Source organism: Stegodyphus dumicola, chromosome X2 (assembly GCF_044657685.1).
Source record: "Stegodyphus dumicola isolate Sdum_Otavi_A_Nest chromosome X2, ASM4465768v1".
NCBI lineage: Eukaryota > Metazoa > Arthropoda > Arachnida > Araneae > Eresidae > Stegodyphus > Stegodyphus dumicola.
In genome coordinates, this window is record NC_140781.1 from 148,675,367 (window position 1) to 148,692,194 (window position 16,828).

Consider the following 16,828-nt stretch of genomic DNA (forward strand, 5'->3'; position numbering starts at 1 on the left):
GTTCTATTACTGTTTCATCGGCCATACGTGCTGCCGCCCATATCGTTTCCATTGAGATACAACTTTTTTGATGGTAGGATCCCATAAGTTTGAAAATAATCCACTACTTGCTGTTCTGTAGAAGGCAGGTCCCAAATTTTGATAATTCTTTCAAGAAAAGTATAGAGCAATAAAAGTTAATTTATGTCCTTGTCCATAAAAACACAGCGTGGCTTATAGAGAATTATTCGGAGTTACATTAAAAAAAAAAAAAAGAAAAAAAAAAAAAAGAAAAAAAAAACCCGCTGTTACGAGTGTGTTGTTTACACTCGTAACAGCCTATCCATAAGCTAAATCGCATTGTTAGGATACAGTTTCACGAAGGACGGGATAATATGTAAGTACCCAATTTTATTTTAATGAATCAGATTAAAAAGTAAAAAAATAATACTCTTAAGAACTACGTCTGCTGCTTTTAAATAGCTTAGTTTTTAATCAATAACAAACAGATAAAATTTGAAACATAAATATATTATATTTTGCCGAATGGCAACAGATTCGAATGAAAAATGAAACACCGCATTTACAGTGGACAACGCAAAATTACTTTTGAGACTAATAGCCCTTTTCAGCTAAAAAAAAAAAAAAAAAGCGTTAGGAAGCTGCCCGACTCTGCTAAAAAAGGAAGAACGATTAGCTATTTTAGATTTTGCTGTCAAACATATAACGTGGATAAAGAGGAAAAGTTCTACAACTCCGTTTAGTTAAAAAAGTAAAAACAATTTATTTTCATCAGATCGCGTTAATAATATATATTTCCCGGAAAACGAAATAAATAATTCACAGTATTTTTATTCTCATTGTAAAATATGGTGGTGATAGTATAAGCTGTGTGCAATATTTTAACCAGAAGTATTAGACTTCGATTCCTATTGCAGCAATTATTGTTAAGTTTTACTAAAAATTAAATTTGATTTAAACTCTATTTAGTCCTCGCTCGTGTCGCAATATTGGCTCATGTCACCGATCAGAAAGTTATGCAAATTTTATGGCATGCGTTGCAATTTAAAAGGATGTTAATCTTAATTTAATTTAATTTGATGTTAATTTCGCCACATTGTCGTTATGTCGCTTACTGATAATTCAGCTCATGTTGTATTCGTGGAAGTTTGAAGTTAATCGCTGTGTTGTATGTAAATGTTTTATTAGTTTAAAGATAGTGTAGCCAATCAAATGTTTAGTTAACTAAGAACCTTGTTTTGTAAATAACTGGCATCTTTGCTACCAGTCTGATCTTATAAAATGTTCAATATGATAAGTCGTAGGTTTAAGTTTGCGTTAAAAATTTTATTTGTTACCCGCCGGGAATGGATAAATAAGTTTAAATTTAACACATGATTTGTGTTGATATTTAAAAATGTGAAGACAATAAGTCTGCACCAAGATAAAATAACTCTGTATGTATAGTCATTAGACTGAGAAATTTTCCACCAAAGAAGTTAAAACATAAATAACAAAATGAACTTCGTTTCAACGATATGCTGTAAAACCAAATGATATATATATATATATATGACATAATATGAATGATTTCGAACTTATTGGTGACGTAATAGATGCGTAGCGAAGAAACTTGGCACGTAGACATGGCCGGATTCAAGAAAATTTTATTATTGAGAAAAGCAATTCGGGATTCGCAATATTTGGTTCGCATAGAGACGAGCGTCTTATGCGCCCTGCATTTTTGTTAGCTTAGCACATATTCAGTGAACAAAGAAGGCAGCCACGAAACGTCTTGCCTGGAGGAAAACTTAAGCGAAAAGTGAAGCAGCAATTCAGAGGAAGAAAGGAGGGAGCCAAAAGTTTCAGTTCGAGTTTAAAAAGTTTTGGTTTACAATTTAGTGACTGGGAAATTGTGTTCTCACTATGATTAAAAAATATCTTGTCTGCAAAAGGGTGATTCTTGATATGGGCGGAAATATAGATTGGTGATTTGCAAAAACACAGTTTCGTCATCTTCGTCTGTACGTATTCAACCTCAGCCATGACGGATATCGAAAGCTGTTAAAAGTTCCAATCTTTCCTTATACGCATTAAATTATGACATATATATATATAAACAAAAAAAAACCCAAAATGGCTTTTTCAACAAGCTAGCAAGGCATATTTTAGATCAAAGCTTGGGATAAGAGTATTTAATTAGAAAAAAAAAAAAAATAAACATTTTACTTTAAGCAAGTCAACTCCTAATTTAACTCCTTAGACCATTTATGAAAGCAGTTTGCCAAACGAATTAGGAATCGAAATTATTCAAAATTCAATCCTTTATTTTTGGCTTGGAAGAATCCGGTCTTTAAACAAAATTGCTAAGATAATTTAATCCATATCCAACGGACAAGAGGCTGTTTTGAAAGCAAGAGAACTTCCAACCAAATGCTAAAAGAAATGCATGATTTTGTTTCTTTGTTAAAATATTTTTTCCTGCGTACTTTTATGTCAAAACGCTTTTAATGCAGTAAGAAGGCTATTTTATCTTCTTGTTGACAAAGAATATGTTCTAGATATTTTATTGCATTTTTATATTTTACATACCTGCTATATTTTATTTCGTTATGTAGAAAATTAAGTAAAACAGCGAGGAGTTCCCTGAATAATCGAATTTGTTTCTGACAAAAGGATTTTAGGCTTTTGAGCGTTGCTATACACGTAAGGAAAGATTTTGCGAAATGTCTTGGTTAACTGACGTACGTATATTTACTTTGTCATGAAGATCTTTAATATTAAAGTGATATTATTTCTTTGATCTTGCGTATTTTGAATTGTAATAAATTTTATATTCAGTCCATTAAACTATAAATCTCGCTTAATAGTTTACAGATGAAGTTTTTAAAATCAGGTAACGTGAACTGTCACATTTTTCAAACTTTAATCGCTGTCTGACTACACTTTGAAAAATAATGAATTCTTTAAATGGTTGACAGTAGACGGAATAATCTTCGGAAGATATTTTTAATTAATAATTTTTTGAAAATGTATGCATTCTGTCTTCGACTGTTACTATCAAGGGGAAACAAAGTAACATATCACATAAAGGAAATTAGTTTGTGTGTGTGTCCGTGATTATGGCAAAGCCTCGAGGGATATCTGCCTAAGGGGAGGGATGCCTTCGTGGAGGACTTTCTAAGGGAACCTGGCTCGTATACACGTTACACATGGGGAAAACCACGAAAACGCCCATGCAGCCAGCCCGTTTGCGGGATTCGAACCTTGGACCGAACTACCAGTGTTCAGCGACTTTACCGCTCGGCCACTGTTGGGCCTCACATAAAGGAAAAAGAGCTATTAGGATAAATATATGGACTAGCACAATTTTTAGGCTTTCATGTTGTTTTATGCCTAGGGAAGTAAATTTAATCATTATGATATTTATTAATCTGTCTTTAATGTTTTTCGAACTTTAGAATTTATGCTTTAAGTGTTTAATATCGTGAAAATTATAAGTTCAAATCATTATTTTCTATTACTTTAAAAAATAACCACAGTATTTTATATTAATACCTAATATTATTATTAATACCTAAAACTCTAGAAAAGCACTTACTTTCCGCCGACAGCGAGGCAGCCGATCCACTGGGGCAGTTAGCATATAGGCGAGATAGCCCGCTGACGGAATTAACTTTAGTTCACATAACACACTTTGGTGCATACTGTGCTCAAGACGAGTACTGGGGGCGGTGCAAACAAATCCTGGGGAAGACGATAGTGCAGTGATGGAAGAAGGGTGCATTGCGGGTGAGGAGAACAATTTCAGTTACATATTTATAGAGTTATGGATAGGTGGTTACAATAGGCATCCACAACGTGAACAATAAATGAGTACAGTACAAAATATGAGCAATTAACAGAGTGATTGATAAAACACTAAAAATAATATCTAAAAGAAAGCAAAATACTATACAATAACAGTACTAAAAATACTAAAAAGCAAAATAATACATAAATAAAATAAGGCAAAACAGTGAAAATAATACATAAAATTAGGACAAAATACATAATTCAAGGTTCACAGTTCAGGGTTAACAGTTCAAGGAAACAAGACGAACAACAGAAAAGAACAGAAAAAGCTAACTTAATATAAAATAAAATAACTACAAGTACAAGCTATGCTGGTGACGACGATGGCAGCTGAGAGTTACTCCAGCCTGTCTGAGATTTTTCGTGCAATATTAACGCAATCGCAAATGGGTTTCAATGCATAGCGATTTTTCGAAGTAGCTTCGGCCCATGCATGGATGTGGTCCGCTACTGGCTGCCTAACACGATGCTCGGCCGTCTTTCTGCAAACGAACACATAGTGCTTTGAATCTCTTGCCATCCCGCACGAGCAATGGTCATTTTCGTGTCGTCTGAAGTGATGTAGGTAAGTGATGAAGGGACCATGCCTTGTTAGAAACTGGGTGAAGTGAGGCGAGCCACTTTTTAGAGCCGACAGACATTTGAAAAAAAAAATGTGTAAACTCTTCTACCAGTGGTCTCTGTCTCCCACAGATGTTGCCAACGCTTCAGTAATTCTCTCTCGAGCTCAGCTTTTAAGGACGAGCCCGGGAGAGGCACATCAAGTGTACGAACGTGGGGACTCAGTTGCTGCTCTTTTGGCTGTTGCATCTGCAATTTCATTACTCAGTATTCCGGTGTAGGCAGGTATCCACTAGAGTCCAGGCCTATAGTATTTTGGTGCTTGATTAAAAGTTTTTGTATGGGCCTGACGAGTGGAATTTTACTGCCTGTGCCTTGGAACGCCTGAAGGCTAGAGGAAGCAATTAATAGACTTTTAAACCGACATAGTTAACTAACAAAGGCCATTAATAAATCATTTCTTTAAAGTTTTTTACTGGTAATTTTTCATGAAAAGTATAAGTTGCATTTAATTTTCTATGCTTAAGTTTCCTTCTTACTTTTTAAAAAAATGTGAAAGTAAAAATTTTCCTTCTTTACATCTTGCGCTCACAAATCATTATGGAAATATCCATTTACAGTTATTAAAGCATGTCTGCGATGTTATCGTCATGCGATGATTTGTAGATACTTTATTTTTTACCACGATATTTTCGACGACGATGTTTTTAAACTGCGAAGTTATTGAACCGCTTTATTTTCGACGACGATGTTTTGTACCACGATGTTTTAGGACTGCGATGTTTTCTCTTTGCGATGTTTCCTCCCACGATGTTTTGTAGCACAACGTTTTCGCCTTGCGTTGTTTTCTCCGCGACGTATTCGTTCGTGATGTTTTTGCCGCGATGTTATCGGCGGACACCATCGAGGCCTGGGCCGGAAATCTCTCTGGCCTTCCCTGGAATGATTACCATAGAAACTATCAACACAAATATATAATTAACATTCAATTAAAATTAAATAGTTAAAATGATTAGGAAAACAAAAGATCTTAAGCCTAAACTAAAAAACTTACACCTAGCAGACAAACATATATTTATAAAAGCTATTTAGGCTTTCAACTTTACTGTCACTAAAAAAAAGCTAAAATAATATTTTTTTTAGCTTTGGCTTCTGAAAACGTTTTTATAACTTTATCAAAATTAATGTTTTTAGCCACTGCATTTTGAATGGGAAGAACTAACAAACCATCATGTCCTACTAGGCTTAGGGTCCACAAGCGGCTGAGCGGTAAAATCGTTGAACACTGGTATTTCCAGCCTTGGTTCGATTCAGCGTGAATGGGATGGCTCCATGGGCATTTTCGTGATTTTCTCATGTGTAAACGTGAATGCGAGCCAGTTTCCCTTAGAAAGTCCTCCAGGAAGGCATCCTTCCTCTTAAACAGATAGCCCTAATGTGCCTTCCCGTTGTCAATTAAACCAGACCAAACTTGACTAGGCTTATTGTGGATCGAAGACAACCTTTTAATCAACTTTGATAAGATTCTCTCGCAAGAAGCAACTGAAATACACATTGTCAAAAACTCTTTGGTGATAAATATAAGTTAGGTACTGACACACCCCCTTCCGATCAGAAGCCGAAGGTGGTCTGCCTTTTCGCCTTGGTACAGTCCTGACTTAATCTGACTTAACTTTTCTATTTCTGTTAATATGTTCCCTTAAAATGTGAATTTTTATATTTTTCAAAACTATTTCAACTCAGCTGTTGTGAAGAGACATTTTTTCCCCTGTTGGCCGAAAATTTACGCAATCGTCAAGTGTAGCCAAACCCATTGATCGTTTAGCCATTTCAGTCAGCGAGAACATTACTCAGGATGCACCACAGGGGTATTCCAATATTGCACCGCGAAGAGAGAAATAATCTTTGCATTTGACATACGCTATAAGTATAGTTACAGATGTGTATAGCTTTATTTTAATTTTAAATTCCATGCAGAAAACGTGCATAAAAACTTACAGCTGTAGTGTACTATCACTAATCCGTCTCATATTTTGCTTAGAAAAATCTAGTTTTATTCAGCATTGGTAAATATATGAGGAAGAATCATTGAAATTATTCGAATTAATGGATGTAATCTCAGTTTTCTCATTGCTTCCCAAAATTTCGATTACGCGTTCTTCATTTGAGTCAAGTTTGTTTAAATTCAAAATTATGATAACATTTTGTACTAATTCCCTTCCGAGTATATCAGATACCATATTTATCAAATCAGCGGTTTTTTTTTTTTTTTTAACATCAATTTTATTTCCTATTGTTTCTTTTTATATTCACCGCATGTGCATCCGCTTTTTTGATGCCATCTTGATCAATTTAATTCTCAAAGTTGGCTTTTAATTTTAAAATCATTTTAAATTAATAGTTCAGTATTATAAAACTGCAAAAGATGTAATTTCTGAATACGGAAACTGGGGAAAAAAAGTGAAGCAATAGGTTAATCAATCAAACATTACTTAGTAAGTTATTAGTTGTCTTAAGTTATTATCACATTTCTTTGTGACTCCCGCATTTCTAGGTTTCTCAAAAAGAAACTCAATTTAAAAAAAAGTCTGTTCTTAAAACAGTCTTTATCTTTTCATTTTTAATTAATAAATGTGTAAATTGCTGTTTATAAATGCCACTTGTAATGTAAATTTGTTACAAAAATAATCACTACTTAATTGACATATATATATATATATATATATTATAATATACTCTAGCATTAAAATTAAAGAGATTAAAAGAAATCCTAATTTGCATGAAAAATAATTGTACTCGGAAGCAAACTTACATGATCACGAGAAGCTTTGCCTTCCTAAATGATCTCAAATTATTATTATTATTATTTTTAAGATGGTAGGCGTACCCTGTGTCTCAAGGTGAGGAACCTCCCTCGAAAATAAGAGTTAAGGCAAAAGGGGGCTACTTCATAAATTCATCTCTTCTTGTGACTTCTACTTCTGCGTCTGACAAGGTACTATATAAGTTCATAATCGTTAAATCTAACAATAAGTTTTCGTATTGAAAAACTATGTTTAAAACAGTGGGAAAATGAATTACGGAACTTATTGGTTAGATTACTTGAATACGGCAAAATACACGAAGGCTGTCTGCCAAAGATAAAACACGATACTCATAAAAATGAATTATTAATTTGGTTGTTTGAAATTCGCCTGAGGCTATTTATAACTAAAATTTCTCTTAATCTCTTTCTTAGAACTCATGAGCAATCGCACATCGGAAAACTGTACACTAAACAACTTAACTCACTCATTTCATAATTGTACCAGCTCTGCTGGAATAGTATTCTCGCGCCGTAAAATAACTCATGACCTGTGCCGCTATGTGTATCAAATTACCATACACGGCTTCAAATACCGAGATTTTGCATAATAGCGGCGTACAGGTATGATTTTACTAATGCATTTATCAAGCATAAATATAAAACAGAGCCCCCGTTTTACTAAGAGGATATCTCTTCCAACGGTCATCTTGACTTAGGTGATGTAAGATGGTGAGATGATAAAACCCCATTCGCGCGCGCGGACTATTCGCGAAGTTGAAAAAGAAGGAAAACGGAGACGGTAAATAGCCAATGTCATCGTTGCTATAGCAATCAAGACGCTGAACACCGCCTGGCGGTAGTAACAGAAACTAACAGCCGGGATAAATGGAAAACAAAAAAAGATGCAACACTTTTAAAAGAACAGATCTTTCAGTTCTGCTTGAAGAGTTGGTGCCCGGAGGAATTTTCTCGCTATTCTCTGGTTATAGAGAGGAAAATTTTCGGTTCTTTCATCTCGTTTATTGAATAGTTTGCGGTATATTAGTATTTCCATTTCTTGTAAATTGTGGCTTGGGAGAAAAACTCTATACACGTTTCGTGTATTTTTCAACATATGCTCAACATTTTTGCTCTAGGACTTATGTGAAGAGAATTCAAACTATATATTAACTTTGGACGTTAGAAACTAGAATTATAGAAAACGTTTATACGAACTTTGGACAATGGGAATGAAATATTTCCTTTACTTCTTTCTAGTAGTTATAAGTAAGTAGAGTTTTATTTCCTTTGGTTAAATTCAGGTGTTTAGAAGTTTTTATAGTTTCATAAGGATTAGGGCACCCAGTTTTCTAATCGTTAAAAAATATAAGGTATTTATTTCCGCTGAAATATTAAAACATGTCATAGAAATTTGTACAAAATTTTCATACTTCTTCAGGAATATCTTGCTTTTATTCGAACTTTCTTCTTCGGTATATGGCAAGTACATTTATACGCATAACTGTTTCGAAAATTATAACAAAGTGTTGCTTTTAATAATAAAACATAAAGGTTATATTTAAGATTTCCCTTTATGAGAGAAATCCTTTTAAAAGAAAGGAATTACATATTTTTTAACTATTTCTGTATCTTTAATACTAATTTCTAATAATTAAGGTTAAAATAATTAAGTAAGGATATGTAAGTATTTCGAATTAGGTATGTAATTGAATATTTTGTGAAATAGATACATTTCAATGAGTTACTTTATTAGAAACAGCTAAAATATAATTTTTACTTTGTAATTAATATACAGATTTACATCATTTACAAATTACAGCAGTTATGTAACATTTTATTTTGAAGCAGAACAACATCCTCAAAAGCCTGTGATTGTAATGAATTAATTTTCTCTTGCTTATTATCGTTTTGAAGAAAAAAAAACTCATTTTTACTTTTAATTTTAGCTTCTAATATATCCCTATACGTTGTGGTTTTACCTTTCTTTCCCTTTACTCTGATTTAAATTAATCTATAGACCTTAATAATATAAATATATTTCATGCTTAGTTCTTTGAACGCATATAATTTCTCCTAAAAAATGCAAATTTAAGTTTTAAATGAAAAAAAGGACTTTTGTAACTAAAGATCATATGCCAAAAAAATATTTTAATTAAAGGAAATATGTACAAAAGTTGCTACCGTTTTCCTTTTCTTAAAGACGAAAATGAATTAACATTGTTACTTTAGAACATAGATATTTTTCCATCTCAGAAATAGTGATAGATATTTTAGGATAATAGACAGAATATACATATCAAAATACAACTGTGTAAAATTATATAAAAATATATTATATAGAATGTGTTTCTGTCATTGTAATTTATTATGCATGAAACATTCGTCAGAACAAAAACTTTTCAGTTTTAGATTTCAGTTAGTTTTTCTAACAATATATACTTGCATTTTAATGACACTGAAAATAAAGTAGCAAAGAATAACTAAAGTGATACGTAATGCAGGTAAAATTATGTCACCAGTTATCGTTACAAAATAATAATAAAAAGAAGGAAGAAGATAATATGCTTATCTTATTTTAGAAATTGACAGGCGATATGGAAAAACGTTCCCATTCTCATGCCAGGTTCTATAAAACTGTGCAGCAGCACAAATAATAATCTATACTGCAAGATGAATTAAAAAGTTTTATCCTTACTTCAGATTAGTACTCATCCTGGAACTATATTAAAGAATCCAACAGAATTCTGTCAGTAAAAAGTTTTACAGCCATAGAGGAGTAAAATTTTAAAACACCGATCATAGTTCCTTCTCAGAATATGCGATGCTATACCGTTATATTACGCCGAAGTTTAATTTCTAATTTTCTTTCAGTTTTTCTAGGACAATGTTTTCATTGAACGTACTTTAATAATTTAATTCCATTAACGGAATGAAGGCAACTCAGGTAAAACGACTTTGGTGAAAAGGAAACAAAATCAGAGGACACACGTCGATATAACGAGTGGGAACTTGGGGTATGTTGTGGATGAACCAATGCGATATCTTAATCTTGCTGCTGTAAAGTTTTTACCAGGCAGAACAAGAATTCATTTACGTGCTTTATTACAATCATAAACTATTCAAACTCTGCTTGATGCAAGAACTGCAACAATGCAAGTCCCAGTTGTTAGCTAACATAAGTAAATGTAGCATATCATTTCAGATTTTTTTTAATTTGAAAGATTAAGTATAAACGTACATGTTCATAGTACATTTAAACTTATGCAACCCCAATTTTGTCCTCATGTTCTAGTAGACACAGATGTGCACCAAAACAAAATTATTACTTTTCTACAGTGTAAAATTCGTCATCTCAAAATTCATGATATTTAGGAGTCTAAAGCTTTGTTTTAAACTAAAAATTAAACGTGCTTACGTTTTTAACTTATTCGACTTATCGAATCTACTTGGATTTACCTTAAAATTACTTGTACCAGAGAAAAGTTATTTTAAAAATGTGCTGATAGATTTAACTTTTCTATTCTTAGTTCCTTGATAAATAATTGATATTATACCTCTTTTCCTGCTTTGAAATCAAACATGATTCTTGTAAAAATGTCGTAAATAACTAAACAAGTAAAAAAAGTTAATGCGATGTATGTAAATCGGGATATATTTTTTGTACGTCCAGTTAATTCTTTATTAATTAAAAATTCATAAGACCAGTATAAAAGACTAAATCAGTAATGCTTTATCGGTTTGTTTCAGAGAGAAGTATTATATCATATGTAAGCGAACTTCATCAAAAATGATTGACGTAATTTTCCTTGCCTTTAGCAATTATTTAAGTACTGCTTGTAGCGGCGTTTCAAAAAAGCGAAAGGTTCATTTTTTAAATGTTGGTAGTTTCCTGTCGTTCTTTCTAGTTTCATCTAAAATTTTAAATCTTCTTTTTAACGTTAATTTAGTTTAATCAACAATCTGTAATTTTTAAATACTCAATATTACTGCCAAAGACCTAACTTTATTTCTTGATTTTCTTTATCTGAAATCAAGAACTGCATTACCTGCCCTGTAAACGCTAGTTCTTATCCAAATGTGCATAACATTGCTATAATCTTAAATACCTCTTCTGTAAACTAAAGGAAAAAGCTGTTTCGAGTCTTTACTCATTTCACTGAGTTCAGGAGCGTATACTTCTATCTGCTTTAATTAACGGCCTAACTGTTGCCTCTTAAGGCCTATTTACATATTGCTTAGTGTCTCGTATTTTAAAGGCTTTTCCTACTTAATCATTCTACAAATACTCATAATTATGTTTTTCTTTCATAAAAATAGGAAAAGCGTGCTTTAGGGACCGCTGAAAGGATCTCAGCTCATCTTAATAAGGACCGTGACTTAATACATTATAATACCCGAGAGCATACGAGAATATATTCAAATAAAAACCCATTTGAAGCTCGTAAAGACTATAAATTTACTTAGATATTAATTCTGAGAAGTTCTGAGAAAAATTCAAATATTGTTTTTGAATTAGATCTTTAAAACATAAATGCATTATTTTCACATATAAAATGGATTACCATACTTTAAAAGCGCTAATTATATTCTTGTTGACTTAACCTTCTAGCACGCGAGTATGCGCAAAATTTACAACAAATTCTGTTTTTAATGCACATTTTTCGCATATTATTTTTCGCTGAGACGTCTGAAAATCATTTCTATTCCTCCTTTCTACCCTTCTCCACATCATGGAATGTGCCAACAGGAAGTCATTTGATTTTTCTTTATTTTTGGTGGGCTTTTGTGCTACGTGGCAGCAGCTTTTTCGTAAAAGTTACAACACGCGCGTTGTCGTGGGTGAAAATTCGGAAAATATTTTTTTTCCTCAAATATTTTGTAATTTTGTGTTATTAATTGCCGTGTATTACTTTAATTTTTATACATTTTACTCTGTAATTTTTCTATCGGTTTTCATGGGGAGAAACATATGTGCAACCAGCTGATTTTGCTCGCATTCTTCAAGAATTATCTGATGAGGAAAAGGAAGACAAGGAAACCTTTGGATGGGAGAACAATAGCGATTTCCATACCTTATTTTCTTTCATTTCTAATTTTTAGAAATAAATAAAAGTATTAAAGTGCGTTTTTGTAATTAGTAAGAGGTAAACTTCCTTGCAGAAGTAAGTAATGCTAAACTTACTTTTTTCATACCAAAAGATGAGTGCGTTTTCCTTTTTTATTTGTCTATACTTGCATTTGATGAATATTAAAATTCTTTTGATTTTAAAATATAATTATTAAAGAATAAATTTAAATCTTTCTATAATGAAATACATCATTGCGTTTCCATCTCACTAACATAAGAACTTAAAAATAATTTACTTATATTTGAATATGATATCATTTGTATTTTGCAATAATAAGGTTAATATTTTAATTCTTAACAAATTTATTATCAATATTCACTCATTTCTGTCGTTTTTCGTGCCAAAAACGGTAAAATAACGGATGTCGTAAAATATATGACGCGCGCCTGCTGGTAGGTTAAGTTATAATGCTAATATATTAATTTGTATTTATTTACCTTAATTATTAATAAATATGAATTAATATATTTTCATTATTATCAGTTTTTGACTGTTAATGATTTTAATTAATAATTGCAAACTTCTTCCTCTAACTGAATTATTTCCTGGCAAAAAGAGTTTCATTTACGCCATATATAGGGTACACGTTCAAACGAAAAATTAAATTTCACTAACTTTTTTTTGGCTTATACTCATGGGATCGGCTGTACACAGGATCAGTAGTATGTAAAATCGACACTGCATAACGATGAGCAAAGACACATCGAAAAATTGCCACTAAAATACGACCGACACACTAACCACCGGTATATGATCGACACGCTAAAAACGAAATTTTGTATGTATTAAACAGTAAGAGGATTAATACACATTTTATTAGCTTCATAGAATCTCCAGAAGCATACGACTGACTTGCGTAAGCTCGATACCGGCATACCACCAACACTGTGAAGGATCGGCACAGCTAACGGAACTGCCATTGTGTATAACAGATAGAATAGATACTGGTAAACAAGATCGACAAGATGTAGGATAGACACTGACGTACAATAGACATTGGCATTGCATAGCAAGGCTTAAAATTAATAAAGGCGCATAATTAAAAGGAAAGAATTTGATTATGCTATTAGTTTCTTAGGATAAATGCGCAGGATCGGCTCCGATATAGGAAAAAAAACTTTTTTTTAAAAAAACTGCCATTCAGTAGTTATATGTAAAAGTTATAGAAATACTTTCTACTAATAAATTTCAAACTAATAAAGTTCAAACTCAAAACTTTTTTTTTAAAAAAAAAAAAGAAGTCTTTTTCCCGGAGGCAATGCTGCAGAACTGAATTCAAATCAACAGACTGAAAATACTGACATTTTTAAAGGTATCGTTAACTGTTATCAGTTATTAATGAAATATTTTTAGCCTTCTTGTATCTCAAAGTGAAGGTTACTTTGTAGAGTTATTAGGTTTATTTCGAACCAGAAATATGAAAATTCAGCCATACCTTCGCCGGATTTCGAGCTCCGAACCTCCCGAATGTTAGGCAGACGTGATCTCAATGACACCGCGAAGGTGAAGGAGAAGAAAATTCCTTTCAACTCGGAAAATAAACTTTGCTACAAAATAGCATCTAAACTGATAAATCAATGTATTTTTTAGCATTAAAACTATTTTATATGAAAATTCTTAATACCAAGTTAATAAGCCTCAGAAACCACAAAAGAAGCATTGCCTTCACTTCTATTATGGGTTTTAGAGTATCATTTAATTGCAAGAAAAACTTTGGGCTGGCAATAAAGAAAATATTTTCATAATTAATTAAAAGGTATAATTATTAGAAATATTTAATACTTCGCATTTAATTTGGAACATTAGTTAAAAATCTGAGATTTTTTTTTTTTTACTTAAAACTGAGAACTTAAAATTTTACCTATTTAATTTTTTAATAATCTGGAAAAATTTCTATCATATTCATCACGTAAGCTTTGAAAATCCTATTTTCTTAATCAGCAATTTTAAGAAAACTGATAAATAAAAAGATAAAAATATTTGTATTCGATAAAAATATTCTGTCAGAAATTTTTTGGTATTCCAAAAGTAAAATGCATCTATGATAAAGGTTAGCTACAGAAAATAAAAGCAACTCGAAATAAATGCCCAAATTTCAAAATCACTCTCATTTTTATTCTCTGCAGAAGAATGCATTAAATAATATCCTCGTTACGTCGTCATCCTTTTTCTTTTCTTTTACTATGCTGTTTAGTTAAAGTACGAAGCGAAGAAAAATGGAAACACATGTCATCTGGCATTTTAAGTATTCTACGTTGTTTAGTTCCTGGTAGAATAATTTTGACGTTTTACCGGAAGTCATCCAACTATATTACTACCCGAACTGTACTTAAATCTGCTACTGCTTAGATTTTGTTCAATGAAATTGTCTGGAAGGTCATTTTAGGACTATTAAACTTCAGTGGGTGTTTTCAATTCATATATATTAATACAGGAACCGCATTGCTGTTGCGAATGGCTTTGCGGTCAGAATTTTAACATCTCTACTTTCAATCTAGAAACGGATGTCCAAACCGCAAGGTCTAAGATACGGTAGCTATTTTTTTACTCCTGTTAATTTATCTTTAAAAAAAACTATTATATTTTTATAGATAGAGCAAATAGGTTTTCCCCTTATCAGAAATAAATGTCGAGGCGCTCTAAGAGGCAAGGATGTACTTTGCAATGAATTTATGATCGATTTAGAGGATCAATTAGAAAGGTACCCTGTTTCTCCAAGAAAAGAACAAATTTATTATACCTGGAACCATTAGTGTTACCATTCCTTATAAACGATTAGATCATAGTCTACAGCTCTGGAAGAACAGAAAATTAAACAATCCACTTAGATTAGTGACCAGATAATTCAGAAGCCAGTGCTAAACAAGACGATTTCGGCGACTTTGGGGAGGAGGAAAAGTGAAGAAAGGTGGGGAAAAAAACTCCGAGTATAGTAGTATTAATTCAAACAATTAATATTTTTAGTTGGGTTTCAGTTGGTCAACTGCTTACATTTTCTAATGAAACCGCCCATACATGTTTGAGGGTTCCAAATTATTTTTGCTCTCTTAGAGATGGTCCTCATGAGAAGTTCTATTACATTTATTATAGAAATATATGCTGTGTTACTGCTTTTCTTCGAATACCTGAATCCAATTAACGTTATAGATTTGAAAGAAACAAGGTTGGTTTGATTTTGAAAAAAGTCTTATTCAATTTCGCTCAATTTTAGTTTTATTCATGGAAAATTATTTATTTTCTGAGAGTATTTCATATTTTTCTAGCTACAATATTTCATTGGATAATTTATTGTTAGATAATTGTTCTTCGCCAAAATAACTTTGCTCGGAAATTAAGCTTTCCTGTATGTTTTTTATATTCTAGAATATTTTTGAAAGATATCCATTTAAAATTTTTCAGGTGATTTAATTTCAATATTAATTTTTCAAGTGCGACACACAACAGGAATAAAAATCCAGAAATCCTTTAACTAGTCGATCTTTTTTTTTACCTTCTGAGTTCACTAAAATATTATTGGTTATACTTCTGATCCCAGTAATTGCATCATCAGGAACACATAGAGCCCACTAACAAAACATGTCAATTATAGTTAATAAAAATCCGAGAATTTTTATAGAAGACTAGGATTTTCCACGACATGTCCTCAAGCGGAACACTGGATTGCAATGTTGTACGTCTGATCACTCGGTTACGTGTTTGTTGAGGAAAGCTTTGCGGGGCAGTTTTCACTGCGGGACAAACAAATGAAATATGTTCACTATTAGCTTACTCTGACGTGAAAAGTCAATGTATGTAAGTAGCTACAGTTTTGAGACGATTCGACTTGAGATTTTTTTGAATTTCAGTGATACGATCCGTTCAGTAAATATATTACAAAATCAGCTATGTACATATTCATAAATTTGAGCGTTTCCTTATCCCGGTTTGGCTTACGCTATATGGAAAAAAACGGGCAACGCATAAGCTAAAAATGCTGAAATTTAGATGCGAGATCTTTATACAAGAAAAGCTTCATATATTGCTGAAAAATACTATATCAGCTAAGCCCTTAATAAATGTCAATATCCTGCTGCCATTTACCAGTTAGTCCTAAACCTCACGGGGAATGAGACAACGTAATGACTTTATATTTCAACACCTGCATGATCTAGCAGTTGATTTTTGCTCAGTTGCTTCAAATACTGTTTAGACCTTGTGCATTTTCAATTATGTACATTAAAGGTAAGCATGTCTGTACTCATTGTGATTTTCCTTTAAGTGTAGCATCCAATAAATTAAATGCAATATTCAACACTTTATTGAACAAAGCAGACTTTGTATAAAAGAGATAAAATAATATAAAATAAATAAGTAATATTAAAATAGACGCTTCGTTGAATTTGTTTGCAGAGCTATAGGTTAATGCAGATTTTTCTCATGAAGTAATGAAAAGTAATAGTAATTTTCTCATGAAAATGTTTAAATAGGACAGGTTGTGATGTATGAAAGGTTAAATACA

General features: G+C 32.1%; 1 protein-coding gene across 1 annotated transcript in view; it reads left to right on the plus strand.

The window, feature by feature from the left end:
* The first annotated feature begins 8,119 nt into the window (after positions 1-8,119).
* LOC118195111 (uncharacterized) overlaps positions 8,120-16,828 on the plus strand; it is a 135,348-nt gene continuing 126,639 nt past the window's right edge. Inside the window, exon 1 of the mRNA XM_035366356.2 lies at positions 8,120-8,467. Coding sequence (XP_035222247.1) covers positions 8,425-8,467 — 43 coding nt within the window. The 5' untranslated portion in view covers positions 8,120-8,424. The remainder of the gene's footprint in view (positions 8,468-16,828) is intronic.